At 43.4% G+C, this 16,801-nt stretch overlaps 1 protein-coding gene across 2 annotated transcripts in view; it reads left to right on the top strand.

The window, feature by feature from the left end:
* The window catches only part of LOC121282144 (heat shock factor protein 1-like), a 69,888-nt gene that overhangs the window by 26,456 nt on the left and 26,631 nt on the right, over positions 1–16,801 (top strand). For both annotated transcript variants that reach the window (XM_041195654.1, XM_041195653.1), the window contains exons 4-6: positions 4,768–4,892; positions 12,137–12,212; positions 13,943–14,004. In XM_041195654.1, coding sequence (XP_041051588.1) covers positions 4,768–4,892; positions 12,137–12,212; positions 13,943–14,004 — 263 coding nt within the window. The remainder of the gene's footprint in view (positions 1–4,767; positions 4,893–12,136; positions 12,213–13,942; positions 14,005–16,801) is intronic.

Here is a 16,801-nt window from a genome sequence, read left to right as displayed (position 1 = left end):
AGATTGTTTTCGAGTACAATTCTGCTGCTGCTGATGGCCCACAGCACCTCATGCATGCCCAGTCTTGAGTTGCTAGATCTGTTTGAAATCTATACCATTTATCACGGTGGTAGTGCCACACAACACGATAAGGGGTTTTTCTCAATGTGAAGGTGGGACTTCATCTCCACAATGACTGTGCGGCGGTCACTCCTACCGATACTGTCATGGACAGATGCATCTGCAGCAGGTAGATTAGCGAGGATGAGGTGAAGTAAATTTTTCCCTCTTGTTGGTTCCCTCACCACCTGTCGCAGACCCAGTCTGGCAGCTATGTCATTTAGCACTCAGCCAGCTCTGTCAGTAGTGGTGCTACCGAGCAACTCTTGGTAATGGACATTGAAGTCCCCCACCCAGAATACGTTCTACGCCCTTGCCACCCTGGGTGATTCCTTCAAGTTGTGTTGAACATGGAGGAGCACTGATTCATCAGCTGAGGGAACGTGGTAATCAGTAGGAGGTTTCCTTGCTCATGTTTGACCTGTGCCATGAGATTTCATGGGTTCCAGAGTCTATGTTGAGGACTCCCAGGGCAACTACCTCCCGACTATATACCACTGTGTCTCCACCGGTACAGGTACTGTCCTACAGGTGGAACAGGACATGCTGAGGGATGGTGATGGCTACAACCATCTTTGCATATATTGATAAAACACAAAGACAACCGAGGTCACCATGACACTGAACTTTTCACTTACATTTGAAGCTTCAAATCAGTATTGTACATGCTCCTTGCCCTCCTCCCACCACCCAAACTTTAGCATAATTAATTCATTCCGTAAGGTATGATTCCATGAGGATGACTGTGTCAGGCTGTTGCTTGACTAGTCTGTGAGACAGGTCTCCCAGTTTAGGCACTAGCCCCTAGATGTTAGGAAGAAGGGCTTTGCAGGGTCGACAAGGCTGATTTTGCCGTTGTCGTTTCTGCTGCCTAGGATGAGGCCGGGTGGTCTGTCTGGTTTCGTTCCTTTTTTGATACTTTATAGCAGTTTGATACAACTGAGTGGCTTGTTAGGCCATTCAGAGGTCATTTAAGAGTCAGCCACATTGCTGTGGGTCTGTTATCACATGTAGGCCAGACCGGGTAAGGATGGCAGATTTCCTTCCCTCAAGGACATCCATAATCATGATTCGACTTTTAATTCCAGATTTTTATTGAATTCAAATTCCACCATCTGCTGTGGTGGGATTCGCACTCGAGTCCAGACCATTCCCCTGGGTCTCCGGATTACTAGTCCAGCGACAATACCACTATGCCATCACCTCCTCCCCCGGCCCCCGCCCAATTAATCCAGTGCTTCAAATTCAAATATCTCTCAGAGGTATTGGATTCACCTCATATTAATAGTTTTTTTTCTAGCAAAGTATTAGAATATAGTGTGACGTCTTAATTATGCTAAAGTTTGGGTGGTGGGAGGAGGGCGAGGAACATGTACAATACTGATTTGAAGCTTCAAATGAAAGTGAGAAGTTCAGTGTCACGGTGACCATGGTTGTCTTTGTGTTTTATCAAAGTATGCAAAGATGGTTGTTAGTGAGAAAGCAGGAGATTGTAGCTGAGAAAGGGATTTGCCAATCGGGTAATCTAAGTCACTTTCTTAAATCCTGTCCCAGGATTGAAAGAGAAAGTGTTGAGAAGAGCCTCTGAGATTTTAAGCGGTATTCAAGTTTTGGAGAAGCTTGGACTTTGTGCAGAGTTGGGCTGTTGTTGCCTTTTGAGGGGAAATTGATGGACATAAGAGGAAACAGAGGGCTGACATTTTCCATTGTGACTGAAGTCTTGCTGCTGGGTCTGGAGGTGACCCAGTTTGGCCAGCAACGGACCTGGGAAACACATTCTTCAAGTCCATCCAAGTGATGACCAATTAAGTGGCTGCTATTGGGGCTACCATCCTAATTAAAGCCTGTGACCTGCCCCCAAGAGCTGCTGGTCCAATCAGAAGATTGGAAGTTTAGTGATGCGATCACTTACGATTGGGGGAGTGGGGATTATTATGCACAGGTGGTGGCATTGCTTGGAGGGGATGGAGGGGTGCAGCTCTTGCTGCCAGGGGAGCCCTTTGTGGCATGGAGTGCCCAAAAAGGCACCCCTGGAGTCCACTGCGAAGCTACCAGGTTTCATTGTGTGATCTTCTTATATGACAGTGAGCACGTACGCAGGCAAATTGCCTGTGGAGCTGGGAATAGGCCCTTAATTGACCACTTAAGTGGCTCGATTGGGCTTCTGGTGGGTAGCATGTCTGGTAACTTTGCCACTGCTGACAAAATTGGAAAGGCAACAGGAAGATATTGGACACATCACCCCCCCACCCCCCACCCAAAACCACCACGAACATCTTTCCATGATATTTTTGAGAGCCTTCCTGCCTGCAAGCCCATTGCAGATGGCCTGGTAAAATTCTAGGTGGAGCTTTTTGATGGTAGCTTCAACAGGGATGAGGTTTCAAATCTAAGGAAACAGAGAGACCAAGAAATTGAAGGACCTGGGGTGGAATGATCCAAAATAGTTGGTAACTGCTGGCTGGATTTGTGCGAACTATGACAAAATAGTTTCTTTGAATTAATTATAAGCTGGGTTTTCATTGTCAGGCATGGAAGTGATCAAAATTTAGCAAGTCAGCTGTTTTATTGAGAGACTGGATGTCATGAGCATTGAGGAAGTACAGTTTGGAAGAGCCTTGAATGTAGAGTGTGTTTACCATAAACGGAGTGAATAGGGTTGATGAAAAATAAGTTATTGATATGAGGGGAGGAAAGAGCTCCAGGGAACCCTTAAATTAATAGAAAAAAAGTTAAATGATGAAGTGTCAATTATAGCATGGATAAGGAAAATTGAAAGCTGTTAAATTAAGGCTAACTCCAGATTTTTTTTTTCTAATTTCAAGCACAAGATACTGTCTCTTTATAGATAAGTTCACTTCTCCTGGATTTTACGCCTTTCCACTGGTGGGTTTGAAGGCAGGGAACTCGTAAAATTCAGCCGTGTGTGAAGTAATTTGGGATGGTGGGCTAGATAATGAATCCTTTTATTGATTAAGCACAGTTCAGGAGTATTACAAAATTAGTATTGTAAACTTCTGATTGCTAAGATTGACGGATACACTAATAGATTTGTATCTTGAGCTGTTCACTAAAAATCATGTATATTTATTTAAGCAAGTTAGCAAATGTAAACTTTTTCTAGATTTCAAAACAGTAAAAAGTTTGCAACCTTTGCAACTCTCAGCAAACACAGACTAATTCATCTTCAGGACCAAATGTAGTTGTCAAGTTGCATGGGTTGGAGGGAAAGGGCTTAATTGGACCAGGGCATGTGGGTGTAATTCAGTCCCCATTTTAAAGTCATGCATTCCACCTTTATAATGATATTTCAGTTTTGTTCCATTGTTTATAATGTAATAGCAAAACATGATTTTGGAAAGAAGGGAATTATAGTATGTGGAAGGATAGAATTTTCCAGCTGAGGAGCAAGGAGATTCAAAACTGAGGTGCTGCCATATCACCATTGGCAGGAGCGTCTGATTACATACAGTGTAACACAGGTTTATGTGGACAATTCCATTCTACCTGGATATAAGGATTTATCATGGGAAAAGTTGACAGCTGTGTAAGATTTTGTAGACAAAGTGCATGCAGACAGTGTTTTATGATTTGAAAACAAGTCATATGAGATAACGATTGGTACTGTGTGTTCTTTTTGGTAATGGAAAGTAGGAAAATTTATGAACTATATTGCTGTTCTTTAATGTGCAAAACCACAAGAGAATTGGAAAATAAACGAAATCCACATAAGTAGCAATAAAAATATGAACATACGAATTAGGAGCAGGAATAGGCTGTTCAGCCCTTTTGAGCCTACTGCACCATTCAATGCGATCATGGCTGATTTAATTGTAACCTCAAGTCTGTGCCTGAATTTTTCGGATGGCTTGGCCCCCACCATCCGAAGAGTTGGCCGGGAACACCTGCCATCTTTGGCTGGTCTGTTATCATAAATGAGCATTGATTGGCAGAGGGAGGAACTTCTGCCCCTCACTCAGGAGGAAGTTCTGCCAGAGAGCTGCTGGCCAACCAGAATGGCCGGTGGCTCTCCAGTCCCTGCAGCAAAAGTGCAACAGTGCTGTTGTGGCTGAAAGAGGAATTGCATGAAGCTGCTTGAGATTAAGCCCCAGGTAAGTGTCAGGGGTCCCAAGGTGGGGAGGGCAGAGAAGGCTGGGTGTGATATTTGTTGTATTCACTGCCTTTAGCAGAGAGAGAGAAAAATTCTCCAGGATTCTTGCACCGTGTCTCTGATTAAAAAGTGAACTTGTGTAGTTTTGGGGTAAGGATAAGATTGGACTTTGCTGTGGTACCTCCAAAATAGACAAATAATCTACTGGCTCTCGATGAACAGGTTTGTACGTTATGGATGCCCATTTGAACAGGGTTCTGGCTAGCGGCTGGTGCTTGTGGAATCATATTTCAGCCTTAATCATGTCTTTTTATTAGAGGGACAGGGGTGAAAATGGGGATCTGAAGTGTGTGTAATCCTTAAATAGAAGGGGCAGCAAAATGCAACTGCTCTGAAAAAGAGTAAAAATTTGGATGAGCAGAATAAAAATATAACCTGCAAAATCATAATGTGATAATCTCGATCCACAAGTACATTGTTTGGAATCTAGGATGAGTGTACAGCTAGAGCCTTATAAATAATTTCCTAAAATACGATTCCATTTCTTTAAATTGAAGGTTTCTGTGAGCCGAGTGGATGACCTTAAACTGAGACAGCAAGAAGTGTTGAAACTCTTGTCGGATATTCGTCAGATGAAGGGAAAACATGACTTAGCTGACAACACGATCCTGACTATTAAAAGGTTGTGATGTTTTTAAAATTTGGATACTGTCGAACATAAAGTAGAAATGCTTGTTTTTAAGAAATTGAAGTGAAGGACTCTTTCCCAGCATGAGTGGATTAGTCTTTTAGCTTGCCCAGAATGCACCTAATTCTGCTTTCAGAGCCATACTGCTAGGTATGCCATGTCGGAAAATCGAATGGGATGGGGAATAGTACCCCACTGTAATCCTCTGTGTGGTATGGTCCAAGGACACTTGGGTTGCATAAAAATATGCAGCACAGGAACAGGCCCAACCAGTCCATGACAGTGGCGTTTATGCTCCCCTCAAACCTCCTCCCATCCTTCCTCAGCTAACATATCATCTTGTGTGCTTATCTAGCCTGCACTTAAATGCATCCATACCATTCACCTTAACAAGTCCCTTTAATAGCGTGTTTGATATGTCCGCCATTCTGGGTAAAGGAGTTTCTTCTGAATTCATCTGATTTTTTTTTTGTTGACTATCTTATATTGCTAACCTCCAATTTTCCTTTTTCCCACATGTAGAAACACTCTCTATGCCTCCTCCATTAAAACTGTTCATGCTTTTAAAGACCTCCTTAACTCACCGCCTTAGCCTTCTCTTTTAAGAGAAGAGACCCAACCTGTTCGTCCTTTTTTATAGATATGACCCTCTGGCATAATCCTTGTAAATCATATTTGTAGCCTCTCCACTTCCTCTATTCTTAGTAAGATATGGCGAGCAGAGTTGTACAAGTATTCCCAAGTGTGGTCCAATTGAAATTCAGTACAAGTTTAGCATAATTTCTCTACTTTTCAATTCAGTTCTGTCTCTAGAAATAAACCTTAGTGCTTGAAATGCTTTTTCTTTTGTGGCCTTATTAACTTGTGTCCCCATTTTTAGTCGTTTTGTGTATTTGTACACTCAAATCTCTTTGCTCTACCCCATTTAGCTTCTTATTTTCCAAGTAATATGTGACCTCATTTTTCTTACCAAACTATGATACCTCACATTTATCTGTGTTGAAGTTCATTCGCTGATTATGTACTAATTATACAAGTGCATTAATGCCTTGTAATTTGTTGCAGCCCAGGTTTGATGTCATCTGCAAAGTTAGGAATTATGTTTTTAATTCCAAAGTTCAAATTGGTAATGTAAGTTGTGAACAACAGTGGTCCCAGTTCTGATCCTTGTTGACCTCACTTTCTGCCACTCTGAATAACCCTTTACCCCATCTCTGCTCTCTGTCTTGCAGCCAGCTAGCAATCCATCCTGCTACTTGTTCCTGGATCAGCATGATCTGACTTTATTCGTTAACCTATTTTGTAACATCTTTATCAAAGGCCTTTTTAGAAATCTAGATAAATTACACATACTGAGTTAACCTTATCTAGCATTTCTGTTAGCTTTTTAAAGGATTCATTGAGGTTGGTCAAGCAAGACCTCTTTTGAAACCCATGCTCATTATTCATTGTTTTTTTAAAATTAATTTTGCCCTTTATTCGCCTGTAATTTACGTACCACTATTGTTAAGCTGACTGGTCTTGTGACACTTACAGCACAGAAGGAGGTATTTGGCTTGTCCTGCTCATGCCAGCTCTCTGCAAGAGCAATTTAGCTAGCCCCACTCCCTGGCCCTTGCCCACTAGCCCTGAAATGTTTTTCCCTTCAGGTGCTTAACCAATTGCCTTTTAAAAGCCACGATTAAATCTGACCCTATCCCCTTTCAGGCAGTGCACCTAGATTGTAACCACTCGCTTTGTACGTACAAGAACACTAGAAATAGCAGGAGTATACCACGTGGCCTGTCAAGCCTGCTGCACCATTCAGTATGATCATGGCTGATCTTGGGTTTAAACTCCACTTTACTACCCACTCCCCATATCCCTTGGATCCCTGAGAGATCAAAAATCTGTCTACCTCAGTCTTGAATGTTTTCAACGATGTAGCATCCACAACCGCCTGGGGTAGAGAATTCTGAAGATTGACAACACTGAGTCAAGTAATTTCTCATGACCTCAGTCCTAAATGATCAGCCCCTTATCCTGAGACTGTGCTCCCAGGTTTTAGATTCCCCGACCAGCAGAAATGATCTTCGTGTTTACCCTGCAGAATGTTGTTTGCTTCAATAAGATCGCCTCTAATTCTTCTAAATTCCTTAGGCCCAATTAACTTAGCCTCTCATCACAGGACAACCCCTTCATTCCCAGGGCCCAATCCAGTGAACATTCACTGTATCACCTCCAATGCAAGTTTATCTTTCCTAAAATGCGGAGACCAAAACTGCACACAGTATTCCAGACATAGTCTCACCAAAACCTTGTACAATTGTAGCAGGTCTCTTTTATTCCTGTACTCCAGTCCCCTTGTAATGAAGGCCAGTATGCCATTTGCTTTCCTCATTGCTTGCTGTACTTGTGTACTAACTTTCAGCATTCCTTGTACGAGCACACAAGTACAAAAAAATTATTTCCTCATGTTCCTGTTGATTCTTTTGCCAATCACTTTAAACCTATATCCTTCTGGTTCTCGACCTTTCTGCTGATGAGAACAGTTTGCCTATCTACTCTGTCTAGAACCTTCATGATTTTGAACACCACTGTCAAATCTCTTCTCAACCTTCTCTTTTCTAAGAAGAATGATCCCAGCTTCTCCAGTGTATTCAAATAACTGAAGCCCCTCATCTGTGGAACCATTCTCTTACATCTTTTGTGCCTTCACATCCTTCCTAAAGTTTGGTGCCCAGAGTTGAACACGACTCCAGTTGAGGCCAAACTCATGATTTATAAATGTTCATCATAACTTCCTTGCTTTTGTAAATTCTGCTTATATTTATAAAGCCTAGGATTCTATATGCCTTTTACTCAACCTGCCGTGCTGCCTTCAATGATTTTGTGCATATATGCCCTAGGTCCCTCTATTCCTGCACCCGCTTTAGTATTGTACCCTTTGGTTTATATTGCGCCTCCTTGTTCTTCCTGCCAAAATATGTTACCTTACACTTCTTTGTTAAATTTTATCTGCCACATGTTCACCCATTCCACCAACATGGCTAGGGGCGAATTGCCCATGCCCGCTGGCATTGGGCGTGTCCAATGGCATGAGTTGACAATATGGTGAAAAGGCCAAAAATTGAATTCATGACGTTGTGACCATCCACTTCGCCCGTTGATGGGGGCTGCATTCCCTGCCATCGGATGTCGAGAACCTCATTGCAATACATCAGCATATCATTTATAAGGCCAGCCCGCTGGACTGATTCCCCTCATTCCGCGCCCCCCCCCCCCAGCCGACTGTCTTCCCACAATCCCCCTCCACCTACCCCCCGCTGGATTGTCCGCCCACATTGGTGGGAAAACATGCGGATGTAGAACACATCTTGACAAGTGTGACATGCAGGAGTTGGGACTTACCCACTAAGGCCTTGCTCACATCACGGACATTGAAGAACAGAAGATGCTGGAGCCCAACACCAATGGCACACTGGAGGAATGTCCATAGCATGCTGGGTGGATCCTCATGGATATGGCTCTGCTGCGAAGCAGCTCACAGAAGTTGGAGAGTCACCATTGATGCTCACAACAAATGATGGTCGAGGGGATGGGAGTGGAAGGTCTAGGAGTTGGGAGAGAAAGAGACGTTGGGGCAGGGGGGAATGAAGGTGTCGAGGGGGCTGAGGTTGATGGGGGGAATGAAGGTGTCAGGGGTTGAGGTTGGGAAGGGAGAAATGAAGGTGTCAGGGTGGGGAGCGAAGGTGTCGGGGCGAGGTGAGGGTGGGAGGAAGGGGAGGAGAGGGTAACGGGGGAGAAGATGGCAACTGGGGAGGTGGGTGTAAGGGAAGGAGTGCAGAGAGGGGAGGGAGTAAAGCTGGAGGAAGGACTGAGGCTGGAGGAAGGAATCAGAATGGAGGAGGGACTAAACGAAGACGGGGAGTCCGGGGGGAAGGTGAGAGGACTAAGCGTGTTGGGGAGGAAGATGTGCCAGGAGGTTGGAAGGGGTCCAGAAGTTCACTAAACTTCCAAGATTTGTCATCTGCAAATTTTAAAAACTTGCCCTGTCCGCTCAAATCTCGGTCATTAATATATATCAAGAAAAGCAGCGGTCCCAGTAACCATTTGGAACATCGCTCTACACCTTCCTTTGGTCCAAAAAACGTACCACTGCTTTGTATTTCCTAATGCTCAGCTGACTTCATACCCATGTTGTCACTATTCCTTTTATTCTGTGGGCTTCTATCAAATGCTTTTATGTATGTCCATATACACCACATCAATTACCCGCTGTTAACTCATGAAAAACTCAATTGAGTTAGTTAGACACGATTTGCCCTTAACAAATCTCTCTTGGATTAATTAAAGAAATCCACACTTAGCTAAGTGACTGTTAATTTTTAAAGATGATAATCTAGGAAAAAAATTCCTTACAACTGAGGTTAAACTGACAGGCTTTAATTGCTGGGTTTATCTTTATACCCTTAATCAAAAAAGGTGTAACGTTTGCAATTCTCCAGTCCTCAGGAACCACCCTTGTACTTGAGGAGGATTTCAAGATATGGAAGATAATGTCCCACTTCCCTTTTTAAATACACTTATACCGTTAGCTATCCGTCAGTCTCCTGGTATTACAGTTGCCTAGGTTTAAGTTCAGAATGTCACTTGAGTGAACTGGCAGTAAGCTGTTAATATTTGTGGTATCTGACCTCAGCACATCAGCACCTTTGAAAACGGGGTAAAAGAGGGAAGGGAGAATTTTTTTTTAATGTAACAATATCTATACTTAGCACATTTTTCCAGACATACAACTCAAGTAGAGTACTAAAACTGGCAGAATCAATTTGAGCACTGAGCCTGCCACATTTAGTTATTTTAGCGTCAAACCTAGCCAATTCATCTCTGCTATCAATAGATCCAAAATAGTAGCCAGGCCTGAAAATGGAACTCTTAGTTCTCTTTGTAGTTATAAAATAAAAGTTAATTTTTTGTCTATCCCATAAGAGAAGTTGACATTGAAGACTTGTATCACTTTTCCTGTGCTTCTGTGTTTGGAATTTTCTTCCTAAACCACCCTGTCTTCCTGCATCTCTTGCCACCTCAAAATCTATCTGTGCCTTCCTTACTCTACTCCCAACCCTTCTCAGCATCCAGCCTCTGCACTTTTGAAGCAGTTTGGAACCTTTGGCTACCTATAAGGTTTATGTAAATTGTTCATATTGACATTGTTAATCTCATACTCAGACAAGTTCCTCAAGCTAGCAGAAATAGATTAACTTGTCATTCATTACACCTAGAGGTGGAATTGGTCTGCACTTCAATGCACTGTAATTCATTTATTGTGAAGCACTTTGAAATGTCATGAGGCTGTGATCAGGTGTTACTTAAATCCTGTTTCCTCCCTACATGTTTTTATATTCAAACTTTCTAACTTTACATTGTAAGATGTTGTTTGATCTAGACTTGGACCTTTTGAGTACAGTATCAGTGAATGATGGCTCTGAGCCATTAATCCATTCAGCCTCAAAATACTTTAAAATTCATTTACGGGATGTGGGTGTCATTGACTAGACCAACATTTATTGCACATCCCCAATTTTCCTTGGGAAGGTGGTGGTGAGCTCCCTTTTTGAATCTCTGCAGTCCCTGTGGTGTAGGTACACCCACAATGCTGTTAATGAGGGAGTTCCAGGATTTTGACCCAGCGACAATGAAGGAACTGTAATATATTTCCAGGAAGTCAGGATGGTGAGTGGCTTGGAGGGAAACTTCCAGGTGGTGGTGTTCCCATGTGTGTGCTGTTTTTGTCCTTCTAGATGGTAGCTGTTGTGGGTTTGGAAGGTGCTGTCGAAGGAGCAGTGCATCTTGTTAATGGTACACACTGATGTAACTGTGTAACAGTGGCAGAGGGAGTGAATGTTTGTGGATGTGGTGCCAATCAAGCGGACTGCTTTGTCCTGGATGATGTCAAGGTCATTGAGTATTATTGGAGCTGCACTCATCCAGGCAAATGGAGAGTATTCCATCACACTCCTGACTTGTGCCTTGTAGATGGTGGACAGGCTTTGGGGAGTCAGGAGGTGAATTACTCACCGCAGGATTCCTAGCCTCTGACCTGCCCTTGTGTCAACAATATTAAAATGGCTAGTCCAGTACAGTTTCTGGTCAGTGGGGGATTCAGCGAAGGTTATGTCATTGAATGTCAAGGGGAAATGCTTAGATTCTCTCTTGTTGGAGAAGGTCATTGCCTGACACTTCAGCACTATTGCTGGAATATTGCAGTATCCAATGCCTTCAGCCATTTCTTGATATCATGTGAAGTGAATCAAATTGGCTGAAGACTGGCATCTGTGATACTGAGGCAGAGAGGGTGAGAGCAGCAAGTCAACAGAGGCTGGGGAATAAAAAAGAATAAAGGGAGGCTGCACTTGTTGCCTTTGCATGCGCAGTTGTAAGTGTATCGGCATCTTTATAGGGGCTAGTGTGCAGCAGAATGCTTGTGCGGTTATCGCAATCTGGAATTGCAAATATTACAGCGCCAGCAGCATCAAGTTAACATCTTTTACTAAAGGGAAGCAGTCTCTTTATAATGTTTGCAATTGTAGTTTCCCCATAGTTTCTGAATCTTCCATTTTAGAGCCTCTTCCCCTTAAACCGAGTCTGTCACCGGGAACAAGCCGCAGAGCTGCAAACGAAATAGCGGCCATCATTGGGTGGATCAGAAACCTTCCCTCCTCGTTCCAATCTCTGGAAACTGCAGGGAGGCTGCACCCTGATTGCTCACTTGCTGCAGGGCTCAAACTTGGTGAAGGGCTTCAGGGTCCAAATAAGATCCAACTGGTACTGTCTCATGCAAATGACATCATTGGCTTCTGCACATGCACGGACGGGTATTGGTAGCCATCTTGCATTGGCAGGAGGCGGTGATAACAAAATTATTCTTCTCCCAGATGAGAGAAAAGGCATCTGAAGAAAAAGAAAATCTAAGTTGATGGAAATGCAAACATGAAGTAACATCGTCTAGCCCAAAGCTGAATGATTGTTGACTCTTTTTGCATGCGTGCTTCACACTGAAATAATTGGCAATCTGGGCATTGCCAGATATTTGATATTTCAGATATCAAGGTGGCAAAATCTTGAAGAAATTAGGAACCTTGAATACAATACTCAAATTTGGCCTACCTTTTGTAGGCGATGAGGATTACTTTTGTCAATTGCTGGCTGATTGTTAAATGAAGTTCTCAATGCAGATTTTTGTCTGTTTTCCACAGAGAAAATGAGGCACTGTGGAAGGAGATATCATCCCTGAAACAGAAGCAGCTACAGCAACACAAAGTTATTCGGAAGGTAAGTCATCGAATGTTTTAACCAAATGGAGCTGACCTGTTTCTCTTGAGTCCTAAACTCCCAGGAGAAAGTTAAGAAAGAAAGTTCAAGTGTATGAAATGAGTCTACATGTACACGAATGGTGGTTTGATTCATATGTAACAAACTTTGTGTTTTTCATTCTTCACCCTGTGGATCATCATTAACTAGAAACTGAAAAGGATGAGTATGTGAATGCTACTAGAGCAGGCTAGAGGCTGGGCATTCTGTAGCAAATGGCTCATTTGACACCCAAAGCACCTACAAAGTACATGTTAGGAGTGTGATGGAACAATCTTCAGTTGCCTGGATAGGTGAAGCTCCAACACGAGCTCAATATCATCCAGGACAAGGCATTCTGGTAGCTTGGCACCCCACCCACTGACTTAAACATTTTGTTATTCCCACCACCAGTAGTGAAATATGGCTGCAGTATTTACTATCCACAGGGTGCACTTGTAACTCCGAGCCTCTTCAACAGCACCTCCCAAACATGTAACCTTGAAAACCTAAAAGAAAAGGGCAGCGAGTGCATGAGAAATCCACCCCCTCCAAGTCACACCTTTTGAACATGGACATTTAGTGCTGTTTCTTCATTGTTCCTGGAAATCCTTAACTAATGGCATTGTGGGATCATCTTCACCTTGCAAACTGCTTTGGCTCAAGAAGTCCCACCACCATCACTGCCTCAGGTGCAGCGAGGTCTGGGAAAGTGCTGGCTTTGGCAGCAACTACTTTTAATAATTAGTTTGTGCTGAGTTTGTCTTGGGTGCTACAATAGGCCCCTGTGTCTTTGGACTGGATAAGGGGAGTTGCCTGCTGAACCTGCTGTCTGGTGTCTGTCTCTGTCTTTTCACCTGGCTGGAAAGTGCACCTGTATGGAAGTTGGTTTAGCACAGGATTGAGCTTGACTGTGGTACCCACCATGGTCCAAAGGCTTTTCCATGCTTGCTGTCGAGTCTCACACGTGAAGAATGACCACTTCAATGAGGAACCAGGAGAGGGCCTAGCGCCTGTGAAATCATTGCCAGCCCAGTGTGTCACTGTTTTCAGGAAAGGAGAGAGAGAGAGAAAACAAAGTATAGTAAATCTCACAACAAAGGCTGTGCAATAAAAGCAGATGGGCTCCTTGCAAATGAAGAAGTACAAGAGCGAGAATGTGAATCACTGATTAGGTCTCAGACAGAGTTTTGTGTCCAGTTATGGATACCACACCTTAGGAAGGCTGTCAGGGCCCATACAGAGAAGATTTACCATAATGGTACCAAATGAGGGACTTATGTGGAGAGATTAGAGACTCTGGGATTGTTCTTCTTGGAGCAGTGAAGGTTAAGGGGAGATTTAATGGAGGTGTTCAAAACTGCAAAGGGTTTTGATAGAATAGATTGGGAGAAACTGTTTCCACTGGCAAGAAGGTTGGTGACCGGAGGACACTGATTTTTGAGAATTAACTTAAGTCTATCTAGGGAGAAACAAGAAGGATTCCTTTTACGGAACAAGTTGTTATGATCTGAAATGCACTGCCTGAAACGGTGGTGGAAACAGATTCAGTAGTAACTTTCAAATTTGTAGGGCTAAGGGAACAAACAGGAGCGGAACTAATAGGACTGCTCTTTTATAGAGCTGGCATGGACACCATGGGTCAAATGGTGCTGTATGATTCTATGATTTGAAATATATTCACTTTCTTCTTTATGTAACCTTATCTGCAGATCCTCCACTTCATTGCCACAATGGTTCAGTCAAACAGTGTGGCTGGAATCAAGAGAAAAATGTGAGTTTTTTCCTTTTGTGCTGGATTTTTGATTTAGGGGTGGGAGCTGTGAATTTTCTTTTAAAAAAAATGATCTCTTGAGGGAAAGGGGAAGAACAGGAGTGAATGAGGGAAAGTAATCCTTGGCTACTCTGTGATGTGTTGCCTGTGAGCAAATTGCTTTGCCACAAGAGCCCTATGGCCAAGCGATGGAGGGAAGAAGTTCCTGTTTTTGTCCTCTTCTTTTCCTGACACCTATTTGTTTTCTTTGCTTCTCAAGAGGCAGATAATCTATTGTTCAAGTGTGGATTCACACTCTCGGCTGCTCTTCTTACTTCCCCTTAGTAGCTGCTCTTGCATGAGCCCACATGTTGTGTGATGGCAGATTATTCAACCGTGGATTAATATCATAGTCATGCCTGATCCAACCCCGCACTTAGCTTCCAGTGACCCCCTTCACTTATGGATGTATCAGCTGTTGGATCCTTGCTACCTTCCTCACCCAGGGACATGGTGACCAATTGTCATGATACTGCTTCTACCCTGACTGGGATCAGCTAATTTAAATGTACCATGTATTGAACCCAGGACTTTTTTGTTGATCAATTCCAGATAAGGTATATATTGAGTCATGCAGAATCTTTGTGTGCTGGTTTTATCAAAAAAACTTGTTTGCAAGGTTACCGTGAGTGGCAGATTGAAGACTTCATGTTAAATCTTCATTTTCTGCAATCTCAAATAGGCAGCCACTAAAACGTTGAATATAGTGGCCACAGAATTTGGTTGCGTAACACCCATATTTTTGACACAACAGGTGCCATTTTTGGTCCAAATTGGCATCCCTGCTGCACTTGCATGCTTCTGGTGCAGGTTGCACAGAGCACGATTTTGGGTAGATTGTTAGCGTGGGCACTGGGAGTATTCACTGGAAAAACGCTAAGTAGACAGATCATGACGTCACCCTTATCTGATTCTCTAGCAGTGCCATTTTTCACCTGTGCTCCAGCTAATGCCCACTCATGACTTTGCATAGCTGACCTTGAGTTCAGGAGGAAGGACCTCCTTTCCCCCCAGCAATATTTAAAGGGATCATTAACTGTTTCCAGGTTTATTGTTGATTTTCTACTGGCTGTTTGAGTTAGTTGAAGTGCTGAGAGGTTTGTACTGCAATTTTAAAGTTTGTGAAGCCTACAGGTAAAGGTGTGGCATGTGAACAAGGATTTGTTTCTCAAGGGTTCTGCATGCAGTCAAGGATGCTGTAGTTTAAGACCATATGACATAGCAGAAATTGGGCCATTCGGCCCATCGAGTCTGCTCCGCCATTCAATCATGGCTGATAAGTTTCTCAACCCCATTCTCCCTGTAACCTTTGATCCCCTTACCAGTCAAGAACCTATCCATCTTGGTCTTAAATACACTCAAAGACCTGGCCTCCACAGCCTTCTGTGGCAATGAATTCCAAAGATTCACCACTCTCTGGGTAAAGAAGTTTCACCTCATCTCTGTTCTAAAAAGTCTTCCCTTTACTCTGAGGCTGTGCCCTCGGGTCCTAGTCTCTCCTACTAATGGAAACATCTTCCCCATGTCCACTCTATCCAGACTTTTAGTATTCTGTTTCAATCAGATTCCCCTCATCCTTCTAAACTCCATCGAGTATAGATCCAGAGTCCTCAAACGTTCCTCATATGTTAAGCCTTTCATTCCTGGGATCGTTCTCGTGAACCTCATCTGGACCCTCTCCACGGCCAGCACATCTTTCCTGAGATACAGGCCCAAAATCACTCACAATATTCTAAATGTGGTCTGACCAGAGCCTTATAAAACCTCAGCAAGACATCCCTGCTTTTATATTCTAGTCCTCTTGAAATAAATGCCAACATTGCAATTGCCTTCCTAACTACCGACTCAACCTGCAAGTTAATCTTAAGAGAATCCTGGACTAGGACTCCCATTTCTCTTTGCACTCCAGATTTCTGAATTCTCTCCCCATTTAGAAAATAGTCTATGCCTCTATTCTTCCTACCAAAGTGCATGACATCACACTTCCCCACGTTGTATTCCATCTGCCACTTCTTTGCCCATTCTCCTAACCTGTCCAAATCCTTCTGCACCCTCTCCGCCTAGCCAATACTACCTGTCCCTCCACCTGTCTTTGTATCATCTGCAAACTTAGCCAGGATGCCCTCAGTTCCTTCATCTAGATCATTAATGTATAAAGTGAAAAGTTGTGGTCCCAACACTGACCCCTGCGGAACTCCACTAGTCACCGGCCGCCATCCTGAGAAGGACCCCCTTATCCCCACCCTTTGCCTTCTGCCAGACAGCCAATCTTCTATCCATGCTAATACCTTGCCTCTAACACCATGGCTCTTATCTTAATGAGCAGCCTCCTGTGCGGCACCTTATCAAAGGCCTTCTGGAAGTCCAAGTATATAACATCCATTGGCTCTCCTTTGTCTAACCTCCTCGTTACCTCCTCAAAGAATTCTAACAGATTTGTCAGGCATGACCTCCCCTTGATGAAACCATGCTGACTTTGCCCGATTTTACCATGCACTTCCAAGTATTCTGAAATCTCATCCTTAATAACGGACTCTAAAATCTTACCAACGACCAAGGTCAGGCTAATCGGCCTGTAATTTCCCATCTTTTGCCTCACTCCCTTCTTAAACAGGGGGGTTACATTAGCGATTTTCCAGTCCTCTAGGCCCCTCCCTGACTCCAGTGATTCCTGAAAGATCACCACTAATGCCTCCACTATCTCTTCAGCTATCTCCTTCAGAACTCTGGGGTGTAATCCATCTGGTCCAGGTGATTT

This window comes from Carcharodon carcharias, chromosome 9, assembly GCF_017639515.1.
Source record: "Carcharodon carcharias isolate sCarCar2 chromosome 9, sCarCar2.pri, whole genome shotgun sequence".
Taxonomy (NCBI): Eukaryota; Metazoa; Chordata; class Chondrichthyes; order Lamniformes; family Lamnidae; genus Carcharodon; species Carcharodon carcharias.
This window is presented reverse-complemented; position numbering and strand designations above follow the sequence as displayed.